This window comes from Mustela nigripes, chromosome 7 (genome assembly GCF_022355385.1).
Source record: "Mustela nigripes isolate SB6536 chromosome 7, MUSNIG.SB6536, whole genome shotgun sequence".
NCBI classification, from domain to species: Eukaryota; Metazoa; Chordata; class Mammalia; order Carnivora; family Mustelidae; genus Mustela; species Mustela nigripes.
The window spans coordinates 76,511,086-76,537,156 of record NC_081563.1 but is presented as its reverse complement, the minus strand read 5'-3'; the positions used below and the strand labels follow the sequence as shown (position 1 = coordinate 76,537,156).

Sequence of the window (26,071 nt, the reverse complement as noted above, 5' to 3'; positions counted from 1 at the left end):
AACTTGAGCTCTTTTTTTTGGAAAGAAGAAAAATGTGATGGATCTTTCTGGATGAAAGGTATTTTAGGAAAATTTGGTGAAAAGAAGAAAGATGCCCTTGTAATTTTATCATTTTAAGGGCCTCATAAAATGGTCATTGTTGACTAATTCGACTCAACTTAATTACATGCCTCATTTATGGGATGAACAATTGGGAGAGTACAGAAGTGAGTATATCTTTAGTTTCATGTCAACCTAAAGGAAATAAAACTATGGGGGATTTAATGACTATATTCTGGTTTGCAGTAGTATTTTGATTTTGGTTTTTAAAATATATGTTAATTTTCTGTCAGAAGGAAACTCTATGAATTTAATTAAGAGTTAGAAACCAGTATTCCCCTCTCTTGAAGTTTTAGTATAAAGAATTTAGAAAATTTGTCCTTTGCCTTTTTTTGACTGATATTTAAGATTAATGTGGCTTATATATGCTTCATTTTTCTTTTTCTTAAAAGTTGTTCTGTAGGATACAGGAAAGTTCTCAGGTGCTTTATAAACTGGAACAAAGTAGATCCAAACATGAACCAGAGAATGAGTTAACCACACAGCCCCCTTCTGTTTCTTTACAGCAATATAAGGTAGGTGATCTATTTCTAAACATACGGGTATTTAAGAAACCTAGAATAATTATGAATAAACATTAAAGGGAAGTACATGGAAGTCTCATGGTGAATGGTATTTCTGTGTTTCTTTCCTTCAAGCTGGTTTTACATATTCCTTCTGGTGCTTTTTCTCTTGAGGTACCCTGAGTCATGGAACCCGTGATAGACTTGAGGCCTGTAACAGAATAATAATAATGTGTTAACCTCAATCCTTTACAGCTTAATGTGGGCCATGTGAATGTGGTACTTCAACAAAAAACTAATTGCTGGCCCTGAACTCCTCCACTCGATCCCAGGGTAGAAGATTGCTGTATCTGGGCCTGCTTCCCCTTTAGACTAATATGACTTACAGTGGCTTGATATTGGTGCCTCCTGGTCGGTGTTCCATCCCATTTGGGAGGGAGCATGAAGGGTAGGGCTAGGTTTTGGGGCCCTGTGTTAATGATATGGATGGAACCCCAGATACAGCAGCTCTAGTCTGGGCCAGGGCTCAGTTTGACAACCTTATATGTCTGTCCATCAGAACAGAATGAGTTTATTACTGGTTTCTTACTTCAGATCTAGCCTCTCAGAAGCAGGAATCCTCCTGTCTTTAAGACCTAGATAGAGGACAGAGCTCATCGATTGTATTGCATATAGGAAAACAATTACAGTAAATTAATGATACATTGGAGCCATGATACAGTCACTACCTACTCTAAGGATTAGTATGGATGGGCCTTAGCTTTCCATTTTATATTTGAAAGGTAAAAAATCATCTAAAGAGGAATATTGCTGTACCAAGGCTGATGTGAGCTTCATCTTTGTAAAATCCCAAGAGTGAAGATGGGACAGTGACAACCTAAACTTGAAGGACATGCATTTAGTCCCATTTCTGCCGCTGATTAGTTGGCTTACTTGATGAGTCTGTTTGACTGTAAGTGGGCTGAGTAACCTCTCTGAAAAGGCTGGCTTTGAGGATTAAATAAGAAAGCTCTTTGTAAATTCTAAATCACCCTAAAAAGCCTCCCACCCTAATGCTGGGAGTCATTAAAAGTGACTAGAGTGTATTCTGAGCACTTGCTTTGTGTGTGGACAGGTTATTTTCAGCCTTTCTTATCATTGCTAGATGTTCTAAGAAAACACAGCTCTTTTGGTTCTTTTTCAAGGGATAAAGTGACATTTGTGAAAACTGAGTTAAGTACTTAAAATGCAAAACCTGTACAGTTGTGGATTGACATTCTGAATTTTCACATATGCATGGTTTCATAGTTTGACCTTGTAAATATATGTGTTTTTGGAAACTTAGCTCTTCAGCGTCATAATCTGAGTCATTCTCAGGTTCTAATATTTCCTCCCAATTATAGTCATCTGTGGCTTTCGGAGATTGTGACTTTGGCCCTAAATTACTTATCATTGTCTTTATAATAGCAGGTGTCACGCATGGTGTATGGTAGGCTTTGCCAATCAATAAATTATGTACGGGAGAGAAGAGGAGGCTGTTAGTTGGAAAAGATGTCTTCTAGTCTAGGGAAGGAGATTATTTCATGCCTAAATAACTAATATTATGAACTTAAAAACTTTTAAGTTTACACAGTGCTTTGTACCCACATTCTCATTTAATAACAAAGCTGTGAGATAGGCATTATTATCCTCCCTTAACAAATGCGAAAACTCGGGTGCCTGGCTGGCTCAGTCAGTAGAGCGTGCAACTCTTTATCTCTGGGTTATGAGTTTGAGCCCCAGATTGGGCGTAGAGCTTAATTGAAAAGAAAATGAAAAACAGAACCTTGGAGAAGTTGAATAACCTGCCCAAGGTTCCTCAGTTACTAAGTGTTAGAGCCAGACCCCCATGCACATCTGCTCTCGCTTCTAAAAATCTGAATAGTTTTCCCCCTAGCACCTGCTTAATTGAAAGCTTGGAGATAAGAAAGTACAGGGAGAATTTGGGGAATGGTGAATACACTCTTGGGAATGAATGACATGTAAGATGCTTGGAGCAACAAAAGAGACATAACAGGAGATGAGTTCGAAAATGAAGTTGGGGCTGGGTATAGGATGTTTTTTGTTGTTTGCTCTAATAATCAAAACAGAGCTTAACTAACACATGTGTATATGTACAAATAAATAAAGTTTCTTTGTTTCCTTAGGAATACAATTAAACTATTTTTATTTTTATCTATGAGGAAGCTGCTGTGGAGGTTCAGGAATTTCATTTTGTAATTACACAACTAACAAGTGACAAAGCTGGAAGTACAAACCAATTTCATAGCTGCAGTTGGTTTCCCGCTCTAATAACCTAATTGTTTCATCTCTTGTGTTTGACAGTGTAGCAGAATTTAGCATTGTATGGGTATTTGCAATTTGAAATCTATCACTTTTAACAATTTTAATGTCGCTTTTCAATAGCTTTAGCTATATAACATGGCAAGAAGCCTTAAAGGCAAGTAGGGAAGATGCCTGCATAACCTAAAGAGATTTTTGAGTGCTAGGCTAAGGTATTTGGAGGCTATTAAAAGTGACAAGAGCCTATATCAAGGCTGTTCTATATGTTTAGGACAATATGCTTAGAACTAGGGATATAAATATATAAACTGTGGTCACGCCTCCACTATGGTTATAGTGTGGTTGAAGGAAAGAATCTATTTTTAAAAATATAAATGGTACTACAGTTAAGATAAGATCATTCCTATCCGATGAACTTGTTACCCTTTAACATGAATACCGTACTACTCATTTATAATTAAAATGAGCTTAGGATATTTTCTTTCTTTCTTTTTTTTTTTTTTAAGATTTTATTTATTTATTTGACACACAGAGAGAGATCACAAGTAGGCAGAGAGGCAGGCAGAGAGAGAAGGGGAAGCAGCCTTCCTGCTGAGCAGAGAGCCTGATGCAGGGCTTGATCCCAGGACCCTAGGATCATGACCTGAGCCGAAGGCAGAGGCTTAACCCACTGAGCCACCCAGGCGCTCCAGGATATTTTCTTTTCTTTTTTCTTTTTTTTTCCCCAGGATATTTTCAATAACTACTTCGTTCCCTTGAAACCCAGTAGATTTTAAAAACTAGCAAACTCTTACTTAGGTCTTGCAAGGGCCTATAGGATAAATCCCCAGATTGTACATCATTGACCAAAGAAATGAACGCTGAGATCTTTTCTGGAATCAGTTGGGACTAGAACTGCTTATGTGCTTCTCAGTTACAAATATACATTGTTAGGGCATAGTGGTATATGTGAGATGCTTGAGAATCACGGCTTTTCCTTTTAAGATTTTTTTTTTTTTTTGACAGACAGAGATCACAGTAGGCAGAGAAGCAGGTAGAAAGAAAGGGGGAAGCAGGCTCCCTACTGAGCAGGGAGCCCATGCAGGGCTTGATCCCAGGAGTCTGGGGTCATGACCTGAGCGGAAGGCAGAGGCTTTAACCCACTGAGCCACCCAGGGACCCCTTCCTTTTAAGTTTTATGGTTTTCTATTCCATCTTATACAGAGATGGATAATAATTATTATTTTAACCAGAGAAAGAAGACTTTATCTTGGATGAACTATTTCCCATTTTTTGAAAATTGTATTTAACTGAAAATTTACATTTTTTTATCATGTATGTATACAGAATGGCAGAGCAAGTGTCTCAAAGGGGAGTATAGAAGACAATGGGATAGTTGGATCTATTTATGAATTGTGTCATTATAGCCACATTTATCAAGTATTGTACTTACCATATTTATCAAGTAGTTTGTATTGGATTTTTTTTTTTTTGGTTATTTAAAAACTTTTAAAAAATATACATAACTTTGATGCCTGAACATCTCTTATGAAGAAAACCAATATTTGTATAGCTTTAGCTCAGAACTTGCTTTCACCAAAAATGGGTGCTGGGTATTGGATTTTCTTGTGTGGACTACAATAGAAATTATACTTCTTGTTGACCCTACCAAAGTGGGGTTCATTGAAGTCATGATATAGCTTACGGTCAAGGGTACCAATCTGAACTGTCAAGCGCAGTAAATAGCATTGTTACTAAAAATCTTTTCCCTGTTAATTAAAGAAGAACCCCACTCTTAAAGGTGTTTCTTTGAAAATAACCTATTATGAGTTAAAGATTATACTTACTGTAATTTTTTTTTCTTTTAGAATTTCATGTCATCCATTTGCAACCGTCTTTTCGAAGCACTGTTTCCTGGGTCTTCCTACCCAACTAGATTTTCAGCTTTAACCATTTTAGGCTCAATAGCTGAAGTTTTTCCTGTCCCAGAAGGTAAGCTTTCAATAATGTTGCGGGAAAGTATTTTTTCTTGCAAAACACGCTTTATTAACATTTTGTTTTATTTTAAGATTTAGCTTTTTTTTGTCTTGTGTTTAGATTCTTAGGGGAGGTTTTTACGCTTAGTCTGTAATTCTTACTTGGACATAATTAAATTCGCCAGTAAAGGATGTAAGGCTGAGAAGTTGTTTTCAGTGGTCTTTATTTCCCAACCCAAAACTCCAGTTCTCATGGATTACGCTTATTATGAGAAGAGTTGCTTCTCTCAACCTCCAATTCATGTGTTGCTATTTGAAGATAGTGTACCATCTGTTCTTTAAGTTTTAAAAATTAGAACAAAATAATGGTTTCTTTATATATAGCATTCCTCAGTGAGTCTTTTTGGTTAAAATGTGGTTTCCCTTATATGCTGTCAGTTTCATTAAGTCTTGATCTGGTTTCAGAAACACAACATGAAGATGTCATTTCCAGGCATTCTGGTTTAGTGATAGCCTTTATTTCTCCTGTGGGGCACTCAAGAGGATGAACATTTAGGTTCCTTCTGAGTCAGTTTTTTTCCTTTTTGACAATCAGTATTTCTTTTTATCTCTGTACTTGAGTGTGTATGTTTTGATGTGGATTTCTTGTTTGTGCTCAGTCTTCCTTAACTGTGATCAAATAGAAAAATATCCTGCTCAGCTGTTCTATTGGAGAGAATGGCCAGAGGACCAGGGAGCTGTATAGTATAGTTGCCTTATTATTTTTATTAGTAGCAGTAGTAGTATTTAGTATTATTATTTTTAGTTTAAATTTGTCAACAAAGTATAATTTTTCGGCAGGGAGGAGGACGGATTTTGCTGCTAATACAGCCTTGCTTCATTTGAAGGACACCATTTTTTTTTTCAAGTTTTTATTATGAAAAGATTCAAACCACCACAGCAAAGTTTCAGGAATAGTTCATGAACAGCCGTGTACCCGCTCCCTCGATTCATCAGTTGTTAATATTTTGCTGTATTTGGTTTAGCTCCATCTCATTTATTTTCTAGCCATGACACAATGATCAAGTTCAGGATATTTAATGTTGACATGATGCTGTTATCTAATATATAATCCATAACAAAATTTGCCAGTTATCCCGTTAAGTGACTTTTTTTAGAAAAGGGAAGTTTTTGCTGTGATCTGGGAAACTATCCAAGATTACACAGTGCATTTTGTTGTTATGCCTCTTTAGCTTCCTTCAATATGGAAAGTTTTTTATTTTGCGACATTAACATTTTGGGAGAATGTGTCTGCATTTGGGTTTGCCTTATTGTTTCCTCATGATTGATTTAGGTTGTGCATTTTGGGTAAGAATATTGCACAGGTAAGGTGATGTTCTTCCCAGGGCATCGTATCAGGAGGTACATGAGTTTGGTTTGTCCTGTTACTCATGATGATAAATTTGATCACCTGATTAGGATAATAAGTGGTAGGCTGAAAAGCAACCCACAAAGGATATCATTAAATCTTTAGAACCTGTGAATGTGAATCTTACGTAAAAAAGGGGCCTTTGTAGATATGATAAATTAAGTATCTTAAAATGAGATAATTTCTGGATTATCTGGATGGACCTAAATGCCACCACAGCTGTTGTTAGAGGAACAGAGGGAGATATGACACACAGAATAGGAGGAGTTACTATGATAGTGGATGTGGAGATTGGAGTATATGACTTCAAACCATAGAATGCTGGCAGCCTCCAGAAGTGGAACAAAGCAAGGCATGAGTTTTCTCTTAGAACCTCTAGACTACGCATGCCCCCACCAGCACCTTCTATCAGACTAATTGGACATTAAACAAAATGGCTTCCAGTACTGTGAAAAAATATATGTTTGTGGTTTCGAGCCACCAGGTTTATGGTAATGTGTTACAACATGACAGAAAATGAATACAGTGGTATCTATCAGTTAAGGGAATTTCAATGGTACTGCAACTGAATTTAGAAAATAAGGTTTTTCTTGAGAGTGATTTGATTACCCATTTAACAAAAATTTTTCTGTATGTTTAATATAGTTATGGTTGTACCTAGGTGTTGAGAAAGAACACTAGCCTGAATTGCACTGGTAATTTTTTAATTGAGAGAGTGTTTAATATATTTAAGTGTACTTTAAAAAGTGAATAACCTGAGTCATCTTCCTAATGAATGAGTCACATATAATTGGGCAGTGACTGATATCACAGTAATTATGTTAATTAAACAACTGGGAGGTAATGCAAATGGAGCAAGCCATACTTTACCCATTAACTATCTTTCCTCTTTCTTTCTTTCTAGAGAGGGTGAGGGGGTGGGAAGTGTAGAAGCAGAGAGGAAGAGGGGGTGGGGAGAATCTTAAGCAGCTTTCATGCCCAGAGCAGAGCCTGATGCAGGCCTGGATCTCATGACCCCGAGATCATGACCTGAGCTGAAATCAAGAGTCTGGACACTTAAGCAACTGAGCCACCCAGGCACCCCTTTAGCCATGAACTTTAAAGGGGGCTAAAGAGGCACAACCATGAATTACAGGGTGGAAAACACGAATTCATTCTTTACCTTTCTTCACGAACTTGAATGTGGGTTTTTATATTATTTTTTTGAAGAACTGTGATTTGGGATTAGTCAAAATGGTTTCTGCCTTTCCTTGAGTATATCCTAGTTCAAGAAGAATAAGCCACATGTACCTTTTTTACTTAGAATAAATGTCACAGTATTCGTGGTGAAAAATTGGATTTCACAATTATATTAAAAGGGTTTTCCCAGCAAATATTTATTTAATGCTTATTATATATGTCAAACAGCTAAGGATATGCGGTGTACAAAACAAAATGCTTCCTATTCTTGAGCTTAGATATTTTAGTGAAGGGAGATGACAATAGATTCACAAGTAACACATAGAATATCAGATGGAGATAAGTATTATGAAAAAATATTTTAGGAAGGAAAGTTGGGGGGATATAGAGTTTAGGAGGGTGGGGAGCTGTTTTATACAATGGTATCAGAGAAGATTTCAGATTTGAGCAGAGCTCCTAAACAGCCAGTGGATCAAAGAAGAAATCATAAGGGAAATTAGAAAATACTTTGAGAGGAAGGAAAAAAGAGCATAATTATCAGAACTTATGGGATGAAGCAAAAGCAGTGCTGTTAGGGAGATTTAGAGCTGTAAATGCTAAAAACGAGAAAAGATCTCAAATCAATAAGCTAACTTTACACCTCAAGGAATGAGAAAGAGAAGAGCAAACCTAACCCAAATTTGGTAGAAGGAAGGAAATGAAGATTAGAACAAAGACAAACAACATGGGGAATAGGAAAACATTATAGAGAATCAATGAAAACAAACATTTGTTTCTTTAAAAGGTCAACAAAATTGACAAAATTTTAGCTTTACTAAGAATAAAACAAAAGAAGGTGCAAATAACAAAGATCAGAAATACAAGCAGGGACATTTGTACTGGCCTTACAGAAATAATTTTCAATAAATTAGGTAGCTTAGATGAAATGGACAGATTCTTAGAAACAGACAAATTGCTGACTTAACAAATAGAAAATTTGTTATCTGTAGCAAATAAGAGGTCAGGTCAGTAATTAAAAGCCTCTCAGTAAAGCAAAGTCCAGAGGGAGTGGCTTTACTGGTGAATTCTACCGAACATTTAAAGAATTAGTGCCAGTTCTTCTCAAACTCTTCTAAAAGATTAGACAGGAGGGAACATTTCCAAACTCATTCTATGAAGCCAGCATCACCATAGTACGAAAGCCAGATGGAGATACCACAAGAAAACTGTAAGATACCACAAGAAAACTATGCCCTTATGAGCATAAATGCAAAAATTCTCAAGAGAATACTAGCAAACCAAACCCAACACCATATTAAAAGTATTATCCCCATGACTAACCAAAGTGGAATTTATCCCAGGAATGCAGGGGTGGTTCAATGTAAGAAAAAAATAGTCGATGTAATATACCACATTAAAATGATGGGGGGAAAATCCCATGATAATCTCAATTGATACAGAAAAACTGTTGACAAAATTCAGCATCCTGATATGATAAATAAACACTCAAGAAACTAGGAATAGAAAGGAGCTTCCTCAGTAGGTTAAAGGACATTCATGAAAAACCCACACTTAACACGAAACTCAATGGTAAAAGACTGAAAGAAAGTCTTTCCTTTGTGATCAGGAACAAGACACAGATGCTCATTTGCCCACTGGTGTCACCATTGTACTGCAAACTTCAACCAGAGCAGCAAGGCAAGAAAAAGGAATTAAAAGCATCTGAGTTCGAAAAGAAGCAAATTTAATCAGACATGAATGAAATGACAAAAACTCCATTCACTTGCTTTAGGAATTTCACAGGTTTGCACTAACTTGTGAATTAAGATTAAAAAAGAAATGCGGGGGCGCCTGGGTGGTTCAGTGGGTTAACCCTCTGCCTTCGGCTTGGGTTATGGGTCCTGGGATCGAGCCCTGCATCGGGTTGTCCACTCAGCAGAGAGCCTGCTTCCCTCCCCCAACTGCTTGCCTCTCTTCCTACTTGTGATCTCTCTCTGTCAAATAAATAAATAAAATCATTTTTAAAAAATAAATAAATAAAAAAGAAATGCACATTTAAAAAAATAAATAAATAAAAAGAAATGCGCATCATATTGAACATCTTCATGTTTTCAGGTGTTATCAGAGTGGGTAGTATGTTAAATCTTGTTAATGTTCTTTGCATTTTGTGAAACCTTTTATTGCCACAATTGTTTAGTCTTAATCTCAGAGTTAAGTGGATTTGGTGACTACCATTATTTTTTGGTGATAGTTTTTCTGTTCATTTCTTGGTTGGCTGCAGTTCACCTTTATTTTGAGAAGAGTTATTGGGGAAATATAGTTCTTAATTTCTTAAACATTCAAAAATGCTTCTATTGACATTGTTCTTGATGCTGGAGTAGGATTTTTTTTTTTAAGATTTATTTATTTATTATTCAAGAGAGACAGAGAGAGCATAGGGGAGGGGCAGACGGAGAGAGTGAATCCTCAAGCGGACTCCGCCCTGAGTGTGGAGCCCAGTGCAGTACTGAATCTTGAGACACTGAGATCATGACCTGAGCCCAAACCAGGACTTGGATGCTTAACCATCTGACCCACTTGACGCTCCTGGAGTAGGATGTTGATGTATAATTTTTCACCACACCTTTCTCTGAGGATGTTGCTCCACAGTCTTCTAGCACTACATGTTGCTAAGGTGAAGAGTTAATGTTGTCCCATTTTGGAGATAAATTGAGCTTTTGTGCCTGAATAGCCAGAAGACTCCTTCGCTATCTTTGATGCCTGGCAATTCTAGTAGGATACATCATCATATCAATTATTCTGTGTTGGTTTAACTAAGACATGGTAGGACTTTGGATTCTAGGTTAAGACATTTTACAAAGATTTTTTAGAAGTCATTCCTAAATTTATTATTTTTTTTATTTATTTAAAAACTAACTTAGGAATCTTTTATATACAGTATATCCTTTTGAAAAAGAATGAAGTGGTTTTGTTTATTTATATATTTTTAAAGACTTAAAAAATTCATTTATTCATGAGAGACAAAGAGAGAGAGACAGGCAGAGTCAGTGGGAGAAGCCTCAGGGAGCCTGATGAGGAACTTGATCCCAGGAGGCCTAAGCTGAAGGCAGAGGCTTAACCCACTGAGCCACCCAGGTCTTCCTAGAATGAATTGGTTTTAAACAAAATTTTAAGAAGTGCTTTTTATTTGGGGAACTTTAATATTTATTTTATCATTTTAGGAAATAAGGAAAAATTATTCTTTTGTGCTGTTATGGGTAAACTGTGAATGTGAATATTTGCACCAATTTTCTATAAATTTGGTCAGATAACTTCAACGTGTTGATTTCCTTTTTCTTTTATTAACTTAAAAAAAATATTTATTTAAGTAGGCTTCATGCCCAATGTGGGTCTTGAACTCACGAGTGTTAGATCAAGAGTCCCATGTTCTACCAAGTGAGCCAGCTAGGCGCCCCCTCTTATTATTCACTTTTAAATCTTTTTCTATTTTTAGGTCAAGTCCAAACAGTGTATCAGCTGAGCCATGATATTGATATTAGTCGCTTCCACACACTAATGGAATGTTTTACCAGCACTTTTGAAGAAGTCAAGATTTTAGCATTTGATCTTCTGATGAAGTTACCAAAAACAGTTATACAGTTTCAGGTATTCGGACCTTTCCTGTGTGAATGTGAATGTGGTGTATGCATGAAGACTTTATTTTAGCAGCAAATAAAGCAGTCTGTGGATTATGCAGGCTTTTTGCGTCTGCCTTCTCACATCTTCTGATCCTTCAGTTATTATTAATACTCCTAGTGTTGCAGGGTGGTAGGGATGTTGGAGGAGGTAGGGATGGATGGTGTGAAGAAAGGAAATACCATGAGAGAAAATGAACTGCAGATCCTTGAGTTTTGCTTCTTTTATTGTTTTGGTAAAAAAAGGATGTGTAAGAAGTGGTAGGTTTTCTTGCTCACAGGAGTATTTGTAGATTTCAGTTAACTGTGGTCTCCCCAGTTCCCGTGGACATGTTAATATTCTGTCAAAACACATCACTTACAGTAACTTGCGTTTTTTGAGATAACATTCTTGCTAAGTTGACTGGGAAGCTGAGTGTAAGTGAGGCAGAGAACGTGTTTCTGATCTTCCAACAAGCAATAGCTAAACTGAGACTGAAACTCAGTACTTGAGGTTAACAGCAGTTTTCTCCCCCGGCCTTCTACCCCATCCCAGCCCCCATTCTCTTCCTGACAGCAGGCACTGCCAAACTTGGAGTGGGAAGAAAAGGGGGGGCTTGAGAGTGAGGGCACAGCATGGGGATGGGTCTGCAGGGGACACTCCAACCGAGGTGCTTGGCTGTGCCCTTGGAGTGTGTTCTGGGGCTGTGAGATCACCGGCATCCGTGGGTTTACTGGCTCTAGGGCTTTGCTCTGGCTTTCTGTTAGAGCTATATAGAAGCCAAAGGCGTCTACCAGGGCTGGTGCTGTTCTCTGTTCTCTGGCTATTAGGCTCTAGCTAGGGCAGGACAGCTTGTAGATACAGTGGATTCTTCTTCTTCTTCTTCTTCTTCTTTTTTAAGATTTTATTTATTTATCAGAGAAAGAGCATGAGAGCAGGGGGAGGGATAGTGGGAGAGGGAGAAAGATGTTCCCACTGAGCAGGGAGCCTAGTGTGGGGCTTGATCCTAGGACCCTGTGGTCATGACCTGAGCCAAAGGCAGATGTTTAACCCACTGAGCCACCCAGGCACCCTGAGATTCAGTGGCATTCTGTAGGAGCTCATGTCAGAGAGCACAAGGTATCTGTTTCATTGGCTTCAAGATGGCATTGCAAGATCCTAGAGCATCTTTTCTAACTTGGGTCTGTATTAGGAGTGGTTCTCCAGTGTCCATTTATCTTTGTGATCTTTCAGGTGCCTTGGTAAGCAGAAGCTTCTTTTGATGCTTGGGCTTCTAAGTTTTGTACCAAATGGAGTTTTTAAAGGAGGTGCTTTCTCTTCCTTTCTTCTCTCCCACCTGCTCATTCTCCTTGTCCCTTACCATTCATCACACTGAAGCGTTTTATTATGTATGATATATGTGTGTCATTTATATATCATACATATATACCTATGACTCATTCTTGGCAAATATTTTGAAACTATCTCAAGTCCGGGCGGGGGGGTTGGGTATATATATATAGCACCTATATGAAAGACTTGGTTGGTCCTTTGAGATAACTTTAAAATGTTTTTGAATCCAAACTAATTTCTCTAAGGACCTATGTATATATGTTTTTGATGGCATATTTTTGTAGTGTATGACTTTATTACTCACATTGTCTGTTGCCCTTTTTTCTTGTAGAGCTACATATCCAAGGTCTTTATATTTTTACTGACTGTAGATGATAGAACAAAGGTATTTTATTTATTTTAAGATTTTATTTATTTATTTGAGAGAGAGAGCACATGCGCGCGCAAATGAGACAGCACAAGCAACAGGGATCATGACCTGAACTGAAGGCAGATGTTCCAGGTGCCCTGGAACAAAGATATTTTAGACTCCAAAGGCTATTTATTGTGTTTCTTACTTGTCAGTTAAGCAATTCAGGGACCTAATTGTTCATTATAAAAAAATAATGGCTTAGATGCTTAATTGGTTCTTTTTAGTATTTATTTTGATTTGAGCTTTTGGCCACTCTAAGTTTTTTAGGTCACAGAAAATTAAACTTATCAAATGATAAAGAATTTAAACTGAAAGAAACTGGTATTTGAATCAATATGTTTGATATCTATTGTAAATTAATAGATTTCCAATTAAAGTAAATATTGGTGTACCTATAGCCAAATTAAAAGTTAATCTTGTAATGATTTGTTTCCCTTGCATTAGACAATTATGGAGTAATCCTAGTAGAATTAATACTATTGAGCAGTGAAACCCTGAGACTCAGTGTAGTGAACATGTAATATGCCAGCCATGGAGCTGGGTTGAGGACCCATGTCTCTTGACCTCAGCCCAGTGCCTTTCCATACAGATTACAGTGAACTGTCCTTTATTCTCTTCTTTAGGACATGTCAGTGGATGTTTCTATGACATACAGGTGTGGGAGCTCTGATGGAGAATTTCTGAGGCTGATACGATCACTTTATTTGCCATATATATATATCAAATACATATCTATGTATATATATGGATCTTTGCCAGGAACAGTCCTGTGGATTTGTACTTTTGTGTACTTTTGTGTGAATTTCTATTTTTTTCCATTGAATTTGCTGAATGGGGAGGGGGTTGGCAGGGAGTGTAGGAGTATGCTGCTCAGGTAAAACAGACTTCAGCATACAAAAAAAAAAAACCCTCTGGTCTATATGGAAATAAAAAGATTTCTGATTATAGTCATCGCAGAATTTCTACAAGAAAAAGTATGCTTCTGCTGGAGAAAGAGGTACTAAAAAAAAAGCTTTATTAGTGTCAATTTCCCAATCACATTATTTTCAAGATCCTCATCACTAGAGCTGAGTAATAATAATAATCAGTAATAAAAATGTCTAACCTATATTCTGGGGAAAAGGGAATTGAATTAATATTTATATCAAGTTTCAGTTATATGGCAGGCCCTGATTTTAAATTCCTTCAAATTAAAGAAATGTTTCAGTGATAGTTACTGAGTCTGTTCTTTATTCCAGGATTCAGAGAAACTGCAAGGCTTATTCCAGGCAGCATTGGAGCTCAGCTCAAGCACTAAACCATATGACTGTGTGACAGCTTCCTACCTGCTGAACTTCTTAATCTGGCAGGATGCCCTGCCCTCATCTCTGTCTGCCTACTTAAAAACTCAGCAGGCTACATGTGGAGCTGAAGATAAGTCTGCCATTATGGTGGAGAGGAACACATTAATGGGTTTGTATTGAATAAATGTCCTTTTGCTGTTGCTTATCAAAACCAGTATCTTACTTTCTCTCTATTCATTTAGTTAGCGTAGCTAGTGGCAAACATTTATTTTGTGTTTTTTACATTTTTAAAAAATTTTTAAAAGGTTTTTAAAATTTATTTGAGAGAGAGAATGAGGAAGAGAGAGATTAAGAACACAAACAGCAGGGAATAGCAGAGGAAGAGGGAGAAGCAGGCTTCCTGCTAAGCAGGGAGCCCAACTTGGAGCTTGATCCCAGGATCCTGAGATCATGACCTGAGCCACCTAGGAGCCCCTATTTTGTGTTTTGTTTTGGGGTGTTTTTTTTGGTTTGTTTGTTGTTTTGTTTGTTTTTTTTTTATTGAAGAGTTTACTAGCATATAAGAATACTGCGAATTTCTCTTTTGCAAATAAATAATTTACTCAGCTGTAACACTGTTTCTAAACAGAGGATTCATGTTTAAATTCATGTTTAAATAATCTACTTATTTGTAGATTATGCAAATGGACACTAATAGAGCTCTTATTTAAATAGGACATCTTTATAAAAAATGTACTTTTTTGGTGGCAGAAATTTTACTATGACTATAGCTAGATCATCTTTGCTCTTTCTATAAAGAGCAGAGTTCCTTTGTCTATCAAGTTTATGTTTTAACTGAGTGTCAGACCCCTCCCTTTTACTCTTCCCATATAGCCAGTTCTAAAACCTAGCTGACTGGTTTAGGTCTAGTGATTCCCAATAAATATTTCTTGGGGATTCATGTGCTTAATTTTGTGCTAATAAATCTTCATTTGGACTTGTAAATAAGGACAGATACGGATTTTTATTTAAAAAAAATAAAAGAGAGAGAGAGAGTGAGGTCAGATGTAGGAAGAGTGTTAAAAACTGTTGTCTCCAAGATGGTAAAAAATGCCCCAAGAAAGGGAACTAATAATGGGAGAAAATTAGGAGGCCGTGGGGATAAGGAAGGGACAAGTGCCATGGAAGATAGCACCTGTCCACTCTAGTTGCTTCAGGGCTGGACTCAAAAGGAGACCTTAATACACGACAGGAAGAAGTTTGTACTTGGGGCAAACTGTTCATGTACAGGCTTTCAAATTCAAGTCATTTAAAAAAACTATGAGATATTTCAAGCATATAAAAATATTTAAATATAGATATAGGCTATAAATAGTAATTGTATAAAAATGTCACAAGTTTTATTCCCAAGCTAGGTAATTACACTCAATAGCACCCATACCTTTAAAGCTTCTCTTCTATCCTAGCTCCCTCCCCGGCCACATAATAACTCTTCTGTGTTTTATATCAGTCTTTCATCTTGTTTTTACCAAAATTTTACCACCCATGTATATATCATTAAGCAATATATTATTTACTTTGACATGATTTTAAATTTTATATAAATAGTACCATATGTATTATACAAATTTACTACATTTTATTAATGCATTCTCCTGTTGAGGGACTTCTTTTTTTCTAAATAAATCATGCTGATGTGAACATTCTCATATATATCTCTTCTAATGGACAGGTCTGAGATACTATGGTAAACAAAAAAGTAGAATAGCCTTGTTATAAAGTATGTGCATCTTCAACTTAACTAGGTGATGGCAAATAGATTTTTAAATTACATTACCACCAATAAATTTTGAAGAGTTGTGTATTACATCATCACTATAACTTGCTATTGTCAGATTTTAGAGGTTTATGGAATATAAAGTGGTATCTTGTGGTTTCATCTTGCATTTTTCTGGTTGCTAATGCAACTGAGCATCTTTTTACATGTTTATAACAATTCACTTCTCCCCTTCTGTGAAATTCCTGTTCGTGTTCTTTAGTTTTCTGTAGGGCTGTTTGTCTTTCTCCTATTGATTTTTTAGGACTTCTTTGTGTATTTTAAATGTTAATAATTTACTTGTTATACACAGCTTTAAAATTTAAAGTATAACTCTAGAGGGGTTAGAGGAGATACTGTTTGTGCTGGGATAACTGGGTAGTTACATGCAGAAGAATGAAGCTGAACCTACTTCTTTATACCATATGCAAAAATTAGTTTAAAATGGATCAAAGACCTAAATACAAAAACTAAAAAGAACAAAACTCTTAGAAGAAAACACGAGGTAAATCTTTGTAATCTTAGATTAGGTAGTGGTTTCTTAGATCTGGCACTCACAGCAACAAGCAAAGAAAAAATAGGTAAATTGGACTTAATGAAAATTTGAAACGTGTCAAGGATGTCCTTAAGAAAGTGAAAAGACAACCTGTAGAATGGGAAGCATATTTGGGGTTCCTTTATCTGAGAAAGGACTTATATCTAGAATATATAAGGAATTTTTACAACTCCCTAGTAAAATGATATAACCAAATTTAAAAATGGACAAAGAATCTGAATAGACATTTCTCCATAAAAGATAAATGTGAAAAATAATCACATGAAAAGATGCTCCACATCATTAGCTGGTAGGAAAATGCAAATCCAAATTACAATGAGGAAGCACTTCACACCCAGTAGGGTGGCTATAAACAAAATAAAAGCAGAGCCCTTACACGCTGCTGGCAGGAATATAAAATGGTACAGCTACATTGGAAAACAGTCTGGCAATTCCTTAGAAAGTTAAACATGGCATTACCATATGATCCTACAGTTCCACACTGAGGCTGCTGTAACAGGATACCATAGCCTGGGTGGCTTCAACAACAAACATTTAGCTCTCATGGTTCTGGAGGCTGGGAAGTTCAAGATTAAGGTGTGAGCAGTTTCAGTTCTTGATGAGAACCCTCTCCCTTGCTTCAGACAGCACCCTTCTTGCTCTGTGCTCACATGGAGGAGAGGAAGCCAGCTCTGGTCTCTCTTCCCCTTCTTAGAAGGACTCTAATCTCGTCATGGGGGTCCCACTCTCACAATCTCATCTAAACCTAATTTCCTCTTAAAGACTCCCATTTTCAAATATGGGACTTGGGGCTTCAAATAGAAATTTGGGGAAGGATGTAAACATTTAGTCCATACTGGACATACATTGAGAGAAATGAAAACTATGCCCAAACAAAGACTTGTATGTGAATGTTCACAGAATTATTCTTAATAGGCAAAACATAGGAACAGCTCCCATGTCTATTAACTGATAAATGGATAAATAAAATGTGGTGTGTTCATACAAGGGACTGTTTTTCAGCCATAAAAAGGAATGAAATACTTGTATGATCCAGTGTGGATGAACTTTGAAAACACTGCTAAGTGGAAGAAGCCCCATATTTTATGATTCTGTTTATGTATGTTCAGAATAGGCAAATCTGTAGACTTAGAAAATAGATAAGTTTTTGCTTAGGGCTGGGGATGGTGAGAGATGCAAGGAGGGGAGTGACTGATAATGGGTAAGGGTTTTTTTGCGGGAGGATTAAAATGTTCTAAAATTCACTGTAGTGATGATTGCACATATCTGTGAATATACTAAAAACCACTGACTTATATACTTGAAATGTGTAAATTGTGTGGTATGTGAATTATACCTCAAGAAAGGCATTGTTTAAAAAAACCACAAAACAACAACTGTTCAAGTAGCCCATGGTACATGGGCCTGGGGTCTGGTTCCCTAGATAGAGGATGTCTAGGAGGAATTATTCAGAGTCATTGCTGAAAATGGATCCAGGAACTTAGGGAAAGACCCAGTTCTGCTTTCTTGACTGGAAATGCATAGCAGGGTGGATCACTTTGAAAATTTCTTTTTTAATATAAAACCTCTAACACAGTTGAGTTGAGCTGGATTTTTCTGTGGGGACTGTTAAGCTATTCACAAATTTATAAATGTGTTTTTAAGCGGGCATTACTTTGGTTTTTTGTTTGCTTTTTCTAGTCATCAAATGCTTGTTGGAAAATCTTGAGGAAGAAGTATCTCAGGCGGAAAATTCTCTCCTTCAGGCAGCAGCATCATTTCCACTGTATGGGCGAGTTCACTGTATCACCGGAGCTTTGCAGAGGTTATCTCTAAAGTAAGTGTAGCCACAGCTCTCTCCTGAGCATGCGTGTCTGAACTTTAAACCCTTATTGGATTGTGTCCTGGGAAAGGAGTATATTGTCTTAAAGATAATTAAAAATTAGATTTTAAAAATGTACACTTATTTTTATATCTTAAACATTTCATAGATTGCACAATTTTAAAATAGATTCTTTTATGTAATTTCCATTTGAAAATTTTGAATTTTGCTTTTAGTGTAAATTTCCTTACCGTCCTCGTTGCAGCAGCCTGCGGTTGGTGAGCGAATGGACACCTGTGGTAGAGAAGCTCCTTTTGATGTCTTACAGGCTTTCTGCTGTGGTGTCTCCTGTCATTCAGAGCTCCTCCCCAGAGGGCCTTATCCCAATGGACACTGATTCAGGTCAGCAAATGAAAAAAGCTAGAATTCCTGTATTTTTGCTCATTGTGCCTCTCCCTGCCAAATCATTTCTTTGGGAAGATACAGAAACTAATAGGTGGGTCAAGAAGCTATTTATTATGGTTAGTAATATCTTCTGCCATTTTAGTAATGTCTTTAACTCTTAAAAAATAACCAAAACAAATAAATGAACCGGGTGATGAACAAGATACTTCCTCTTCTGGGGTAAATCAGATATTCTAATATTGTCATTTCAGAGCACCACCTACCAGGTAGCTGCTGGGGCTGGGAGAGTGAGCAATAAATCAGGAGGTGGGGTTTAGTCAGAGATGGAAGCTTATTAGGAATCAGGAATGGGCAAAGGGCATTTGACACACAGAGATCGTTTAATTAAAATAAAAAATAGGAGGAGATACTCAAAATGCCCCAAATTGAACTCATGAACTTTCATCTGCCTTTTCCCTCCCAAGCCCTGTGTCTTTGCAAATGGCCCTAACAAAGGTCTGTTTGTGCAAGTCAGGAGCCTAGCAGTGCTTGTTGTCTCTCTTCTGTTCCTTACATATCTTGCTTGGCTTCATGTTCTTTCAGTGGTACCCCTTAAATATTTTTCAAATCTCTTTTGTTTTTATCTGCCACCCTCTTACCTTCTCCTAGGCCTTTATCTCTCTTGTTTGGATGACTCTAGGGATCTCCCAGCTGGTTTCACCCCCCATCTACTCTTATCAGCTCCTTCCATTTTCTTTTTATACTATATCCCCAGCAATCTTTCCTACTCATGTCATTCATCATGCTTCCCATAATCTCTGCTTAACCCTTGTGCTCTGCCCCACTCCATTTGTTTAAAATACTTGAGCGACCTCAGACCAGGTCCTGTAGTAGTTGGGCTCCTGCAACCTTGTGGGTCTTACTTATCCCTTTTTCTTCCCAAAGTGTTCTTCATGGATTTATTGTGGTTTAAGAGGGATACTTTCCTCTGTTGTTCTTAGCAAGTGCCTGGTAGAAGTAGGTATACAATAAATATTTGTTACCATGAAAAATCAATGGGTGAGCAGTTCCAGAAAGGATAGGAACTAAACCCAGTGCGTGGGATGCTGTAGGTGGCATATATATACCTGTCCTGTAACAGCCAGAAGGGATTGTCTGGGAAAGGTGTACGTTTAGTGTTAAAATAAAGTTTGTGAATGCATTTGAGGAGTGCACATGAGAGGCTTGTACTAAGAACACACTGAGTGTATCATAAACACCCAATTAAAGTAACTTGGAGTTGCACGTTTGCATAGAAAATGTTGGGTTTTGTTCTTTACTAAAAATGAATTGGCAGTGGGGCGCCTGGGTGGCTCAGTGGGTTAAGCCGCTGCCTTCGGCTCGGGTCATGATCTCAGGGTCCTGGGATTGAGTCCCGCATCGGGCTCTCTGCTGAGCAGGGAGCCTGCTTCCTCCTCTCTCTCTCTCTGCCTGCCTCTCTGCCTACTTGTGATCTCTCTCTGTCAAATAAATAAATAAAATCTTAAAAAAAATAAAAAAATAAAAATAAATGAATTGGCAGATTGGTGACGGTTTATGATAGTAAGACACAGTTATTTGTTTATTTTGGCTGGTAGTCTACCAAAACTTGAATACTTGTCATCCGTCATGGGTGGGGCCTATAGCATATGCCAAAATTCTATTATTAAAGTTTTAGAATGTCTTTTGGTCTCAAAAATAGTCTGTGGCCCTTAGACTTTTCCTTGATTTTGCCTTTTCTTTTTACCTCGGGTTGTCTCCATTATTCCTATTTCTGTCCTGCATTATCTACCATGCATTCTGAATTCCTTGAAAATGTTTCCTCTGAAAGCCATAAAAACTAATGGGTAAAATTTTATTCTGCTCATCCTTTTATTCTTCCATGGTTTCTCTTTGGAGCCAGTGTTACTTTTTCATGATTGTCAAAATATGTTTTGGCAATATTTTCATGGAAGCCCTAAGTGAACATAAGGTGTTTGAGTCATTTTGACAGCGCGTAGGGTCTTTGTATCTCCTATAAGACCTAAAATGTAAGTGTATCTAGGGACTCCTGGGTGGCTCAGTTGGTTGAGCATTTGCCTCTGGCTTGGGTCATGATCACAGGGTCCTGGGACTGAGTCCCTAGATGGGCCCCTTGCTCAGTAGGGAGCCTGCTTCTCCCTTTGCCTGCCCTTCCCCTGGCTTGTGCATGTTCTTTCTCTCTGACAAATAAATAAAATCTTCTAAAAAAAAGTAAGTATCTAAAAAAAGTATCTAATAGATTTATAAAATACCCGTTGTTTGATTTTTTTAAAAATTGGTTTCAAGTTACTAGCTGTTGTTATTTTTTTTCTTAAACTCTGTGAGCCTGCCTAGCTCTTCATTACATCATCATCTGTTCATTCCTTTAACCCATGTTACTGAGCCTCTGCTATGAGCTGGTTCCTGTTGTAGGTGGAGACTCAGCGTGAATAAAGTGTCGCATTCATAAAGCTTACTTTTCCTAATTCATTGAGTGCTTAAGAATAAAAATGAAGTTCAATATAATACAAGGACTGTAAATCATACTTAGAAAGCAGTATATTACCTAATGCATTTTGAAGATAGCTAAGGTGTCTTCATAATATTCCTGAGCTATAAAAGGTTTTTTTCTTTATTTTTAATTGAAGTACAGTTGATAATACAATATTGTGTTAAAGATTGTTTTGTTGTTGTGGTTTCTTACCTCTTAAAATCAAATTGCCTGAAGTTTAGTTTTCTTTTCTCACATGACTGAGCACCGTATTTGCGATCCTTAGACAACACTAAGGAAAGCAGTGTAAAGAGAAAAAGAAAGTAAAGTGATGTAAATGAGAGAGTGGTCTTTGTCCTGTGGAGAGTTTTTGTTGTGTTGTTTTGTCTTGTTTTCAACCAATTTAAAATTTTTGCCATATTTTAAAAGCACACTCAAGTGTCATGAAGACCTTAATAATTTTTACATTATCTACCCCATAAGTCCCTTGTAATAGAGCTGATTTTTAAGTATTCAAAATTTTAAAATTTGGAGCACCTGGGTGGCTCAGTCGGTTAAGTGTGGCACTCTTGATTTTGGGTCGTGTCATGAGATTGAGCCTCCCCACTGAGCATGGAGCTTGCTTAAGATTCTCTCCCTCTCCCTCTGCTCTTCCCCCTCCCACCCCTGCTCATTCATATGCATGCACGCACAGCCTCGCACTCGCTCATGCTCGCTCTCTCTCTCTCAAAAATAAAATTTAAAAAATTGAGGGCAAATACTCTCAAGGGAAATCTGCATGGGCTGCAGAACTGTGGTTTATGCACTCCCTTCTCTCTCCCTCAGAGTCAGCAAGCCGCTTACAGACGATTCTGAGTGAGATTCAACCACGAGATACTAATGATTACTTCACTCAAGCCAAAATTCTCAAAGAACGTGATAGCTTTGATTTGGAGGACTTGAATGCCAGTGTGCCAAATCTTGGTGCTTCTGCAGAGACCAAAGGTAGCACGTATAAAATCAATATTGTATTACTGTAATTGGTGTTCAGTGACATCATATACAAAATGTTCTTTTTACATAGGAAATCAGGATGCATAGGTTTGCAGAACATTTCTAGATAATAAAGTCTTGGAGCTTGTCCGTGATTTATTTTGGAGAATCTGTATCTAAGACTTTTACCAGAAAATGGTGCACCCCAGGACATTAATATATAAGGGGCTACAACAGAAAGCCTTTGAGTGGGAACACCTGTCTTGGCAGCCAGGTGGTGTTCAGTCAACTTGGGTTTGGGCCACAGTGCTGTGGTTCTCTGCAGTGAGAGCCCTTACGGTCAAGAAATCATGTCCTTTGATTTCTGAAGGGAAATCAGCCTTATTACTCAGTAAAGCATGAGCTGCTTTATTGTATCAAGCCTCTGAAAGTTGTATTCTACTGCTTGTTTTCTCTTTAGTTGTTATTTTATCATTTTCTATAATGCTGTAAAGTGTCATCAACAGTAATAGCTTAGTGACTTAGTACATATTCTACTTTCTCCACTAGGTGGAGATATTCTCTTATAAAAATTTCTCGTCATTTTTTAAACTACACAACATAACATCTAAATACATGCTTGTTGTAATAGTTTGAGGCAATAGCGAGGGAAATTTGAATTAAAAACAACTTAAAACCTTAATTAAAATTTCAATTCAGTGTTTACATTTTACCTTAAAAAAAAGAACAACAAACAAAATTAAAGATCTTCATTGACTCCCCCAAGCCACTTCTTCTCTTTGAAGTGTATTTGCTTTTAGATTTATTCTGTATATTGATGGGTATATGCATTTACTCTTTTAGTTTAGTGGGCATTTAAAAAACACAAATGGGTTGCTTTGTAACTTGCCTTGGATTTTTCTTTAATGTTAATACTAAAATACTCTAAAAACTAGAAAAAGAGAGGAAGCATAATTGGTGTTTATTGGCTATGGAATTTAAATATAGTTTGAAAGAAAATTTATATTTTCCTTTGATTTTAAAAGTTTTATCCTGCCCCTTTGCTGATAAAACAGCTACCCTCACCAAGATGAGTAATGAAATGTATTTATAGTCGGAATTTGTTTCATTCATTTCTGAAAGTTAGACTTAATTTTTGAAATGGTATTGTGTTTTATTTTAAAATTTATTTTGAGGGGCACCTGGGTGGCTCAGTTGGTCGGGTGACTGCCTTTGGCTCGGGTCATGATCTTCAGGGTCCTGGGATCGAGGCCCGCCTCAGGTTCTCTGCTCAGCAGGGAGCGTGCTTCTCTCTCTTCCACTCTCCCTACTTGTGCTCTCTCTCTCTGTCAGAAAAATAAATAAAATCTTAAAAAATTTATTTTGAAAATAGTACATTAAAAAATACTTAGCATGAATCTTAGAGCACATGCTCAACAAATGTTAGTTGTTTTATTATGAATAAATAAAACGATTGATTTGTTCATGTAGATTATTCTTGGGGAAATGATGAATAATCTTATTCTAAGAAACCTGGGATGTGAGTAATCAAGTGTCTAGTGTTGCAATTGATCCTTTTTTTTTTTTTTTTAAGGTAAAGAAAGAAAAACATGTGATGTAACTGCTCAGATGGTGCTGGTATGTTGTTGGCGAAGTATGAAGGAAGTTGCTTTACTTTTAGGCACACTGTGCCAGCTTCTCCCTATGCAGTCTGTGCCAGAATCTTCCAATGGATTATTAACGGTGGAGCAGGTAGGGTAGATATTTATTCCGCCTGGCATAATTTCTGGTTATATAACTCCATATAAAAAAGATGAGTTTTGAACTTTTCTTGAATAAAATCATACAGATGTCAACTGAAGGAAATTCATGGTAGTATAGAAATTAGACCTTGCAGTATATTTCAAAACTGTGGCATTTTTGGAAATAATTTTATTTTTCTAAGTTAGAAATAACTGTAGGTTTTACCTTCTAACTTCAGTATTGCATTTTAGTTTTTATTCTTCCATTTAACACGTATAAATTTAAATGAAATTGTCTGTTTAGTAAAACTCCACAAACCTCTTAAATTTCATGAAGGAAAAAAAGTAATGTATTGGTTGATTATAGATCTCTTGTTTCCCACTACACTGATAATAAAGTTGTAGTCACTTTGGTTTTTTGGCTGACTTTTATTTTAAGACCACAAAATCAGTTCACCATCTGGGACTGTTCAAGTGACTGGAGTGCAGTGTTTACAAGAAATTAGCTTACCACAAGCATTTCATTTGGAAATATTTTAGATTTATTAGATTTCTGTTTTTAATTGATTCCCTCTTCCTTTCCATATGGTTTCAACAAATCTATTTCCCACCGTTTTCCAGCAAAGATATATACCATGTACTTTCATTTTTAACCTTTTTCAAATAAAGATAATTTTTCCCCCTAGGGTGTTACAACATTTAAGAACAAAACAAATATTGTAGTACACTAAATGCTGATTATTTCTATAATAACCATGTGACTAGTTCCATGGAAATAATGCTAATATTTTTATTCTCACACTCTGTGGCCATGTGCTTGCATCTGGTTAACAGCTGGGCCTGTGATGTTGCAAGGCCCTGAGATGGAGACCAGCCGAGGGGAACAGTACACTGTCGGCATCATTGTTTTCCTTATTCTCTTCCAAATCAAATAGGCGTCAGTGTTCTAGAGTTACTTGTAGTCATTGCTGGTGACCAGCTGGAGTGCCAGTGCCAACATCTTTGCTGAGGAATCCAGCTATGATTAATGATTACTTCACAGATGTTCACCGTCTTACTAAGAAGTAAACATGTGCTGAAGTCTCTTCACTGTTCATCTCCTCTTTTCAAGGACAAGTTAAAACATCTAGTTTTGGGGGCTGTGTTGGATAGCATTTGAAAAAAAAAAATTCAGGGAAACAGATTTTGCTTTTACTGTAGTTGAGAAAGACCTGAAAGCTTCCAGTGAAAACCGTCTGGCCTTGACATCTTTTCCAGAGCACCCAAATCTTTTGAATTTAATTTATGTGGGAGAGCCATGTTGGAACTGAGAATTCATATGAAATAAAAGAGATGTTTGTAAAACAAGAACCAACCCCCTGCAAAACAGCAGAAACAATAACAGAGAGGCTCTTATAAAGCAAAGAACTCTTGTAATGACTGTTTTCTTGAATAAGACATAGAGTCTTATTTTTCTGTAAAATATTAGTTTCTACTCTAGTGAGATTCAGTCATTTTCCCATGTCACTGTTCACATGGTGACATCACATTTTTGGTTTGAGGAGAAACTAGCTACTGAACGAGCAATCAAGAATGTATGGAATAATACTGTTCCAACCTTGAAACCCTGCTCCCTGTGGAAGACTTTTCTTGATTCTGGTGTCTTTAACTAGACGAATTGCCTTAGTTTAGGAACATTTAGTCAATGAAAATCAAAGTCATCAGGAAATTAGCATTATTCATATTGCTAGAATATTCCGACTTTGAAACATCAAATTCTGCTCCATGAAATTCTTCTAAATTAAAAATAAAACCATGTACTTAAAGCTTTTGAGAGTTAAAAATATGTCCATGATGGAGAAGAAGGAAATTTCCTTTGCAGTGGCTGGGCCATGCCTGAGGTCCACCTTCCTTCTGAGGGCACAGTCACCATTACAACATGACATCTTTTGTGCATCTAGCAGCAAAACTAAGAATTTAAAAGTCAGTACCTTAGGTGAGGGTGACCATAACAGATGTGCACAGACAGGGGCAGGGAAGTGACTTGTAGGCAGGAGTCACTTTGGGGGAGAACCTGGGACTTGGATTTCTTATTCCTAAGAATAATAATTAACAACGGTGCTCTGCTTTTCTCTCGAGGGATGAAGGAGGCTGTTCCATACAACCTAAAATACTGACACTCAACCCAATGTTTCTTTTACTCTCCATTTGCCCTTTACTCTTGAAAAAGTAGGATGATTCTATTGTAA

The 26,071-nt window shown here is 37.0% G+C and overlaps 1 protein-coding gene across 3 annotated transcripts in view; it reads left to right on the top strand.

Annotated features, from left to right (window-relative positions):
* The window catches only part of THADA (THADA armadillo repeat containing), a 324,408-nt gene that overhangs the window by 25,360 nt on the left and 272,977 nt on the right, over window positions 1–26,071 (top strand). For 2 of the 3 annotated variants that reach the window (XR_009405400.1, XM_059406206.1), the window contains exons 14-21: window positions 492–614; window positions 4,751–4,874; window positions 10,918–11,069; window positions 14,061–14,274; window positions 18,137–18,272; window positions 18,523–18,659; window positions 21,976–22,137; window positions 23,696–23,853. Coding sequence is in view for 2 of the 3 variants with exons in the window: in XM_059406206.1 (XP_059262189.1) it covers window positions 492–614; window positions 4,751–4,874; window positions 10,918–11,069; window positions 14,061–14,274; window positions 18,137–18,272; window positions 18,523–18,659; window positions 21,976–22,137; window positions 23,696–23,853 (1,206 nt within the window). In the remaining variant the exon portion in view is untranslated. The remainder of the gene's footprint in view (window positions 1–491; window positions 615–4,750; window positions 4,875–10,917; window positions 11,070–14,060; window positions 14,275–18,136; window positions 18,273–18,522; window positions 18,660–21,975; window positions 22,138–23,695; window positions 23,854–26,071) is intronic. The other variant, XM_059406207.1, reaches the window with a different exon arrangement.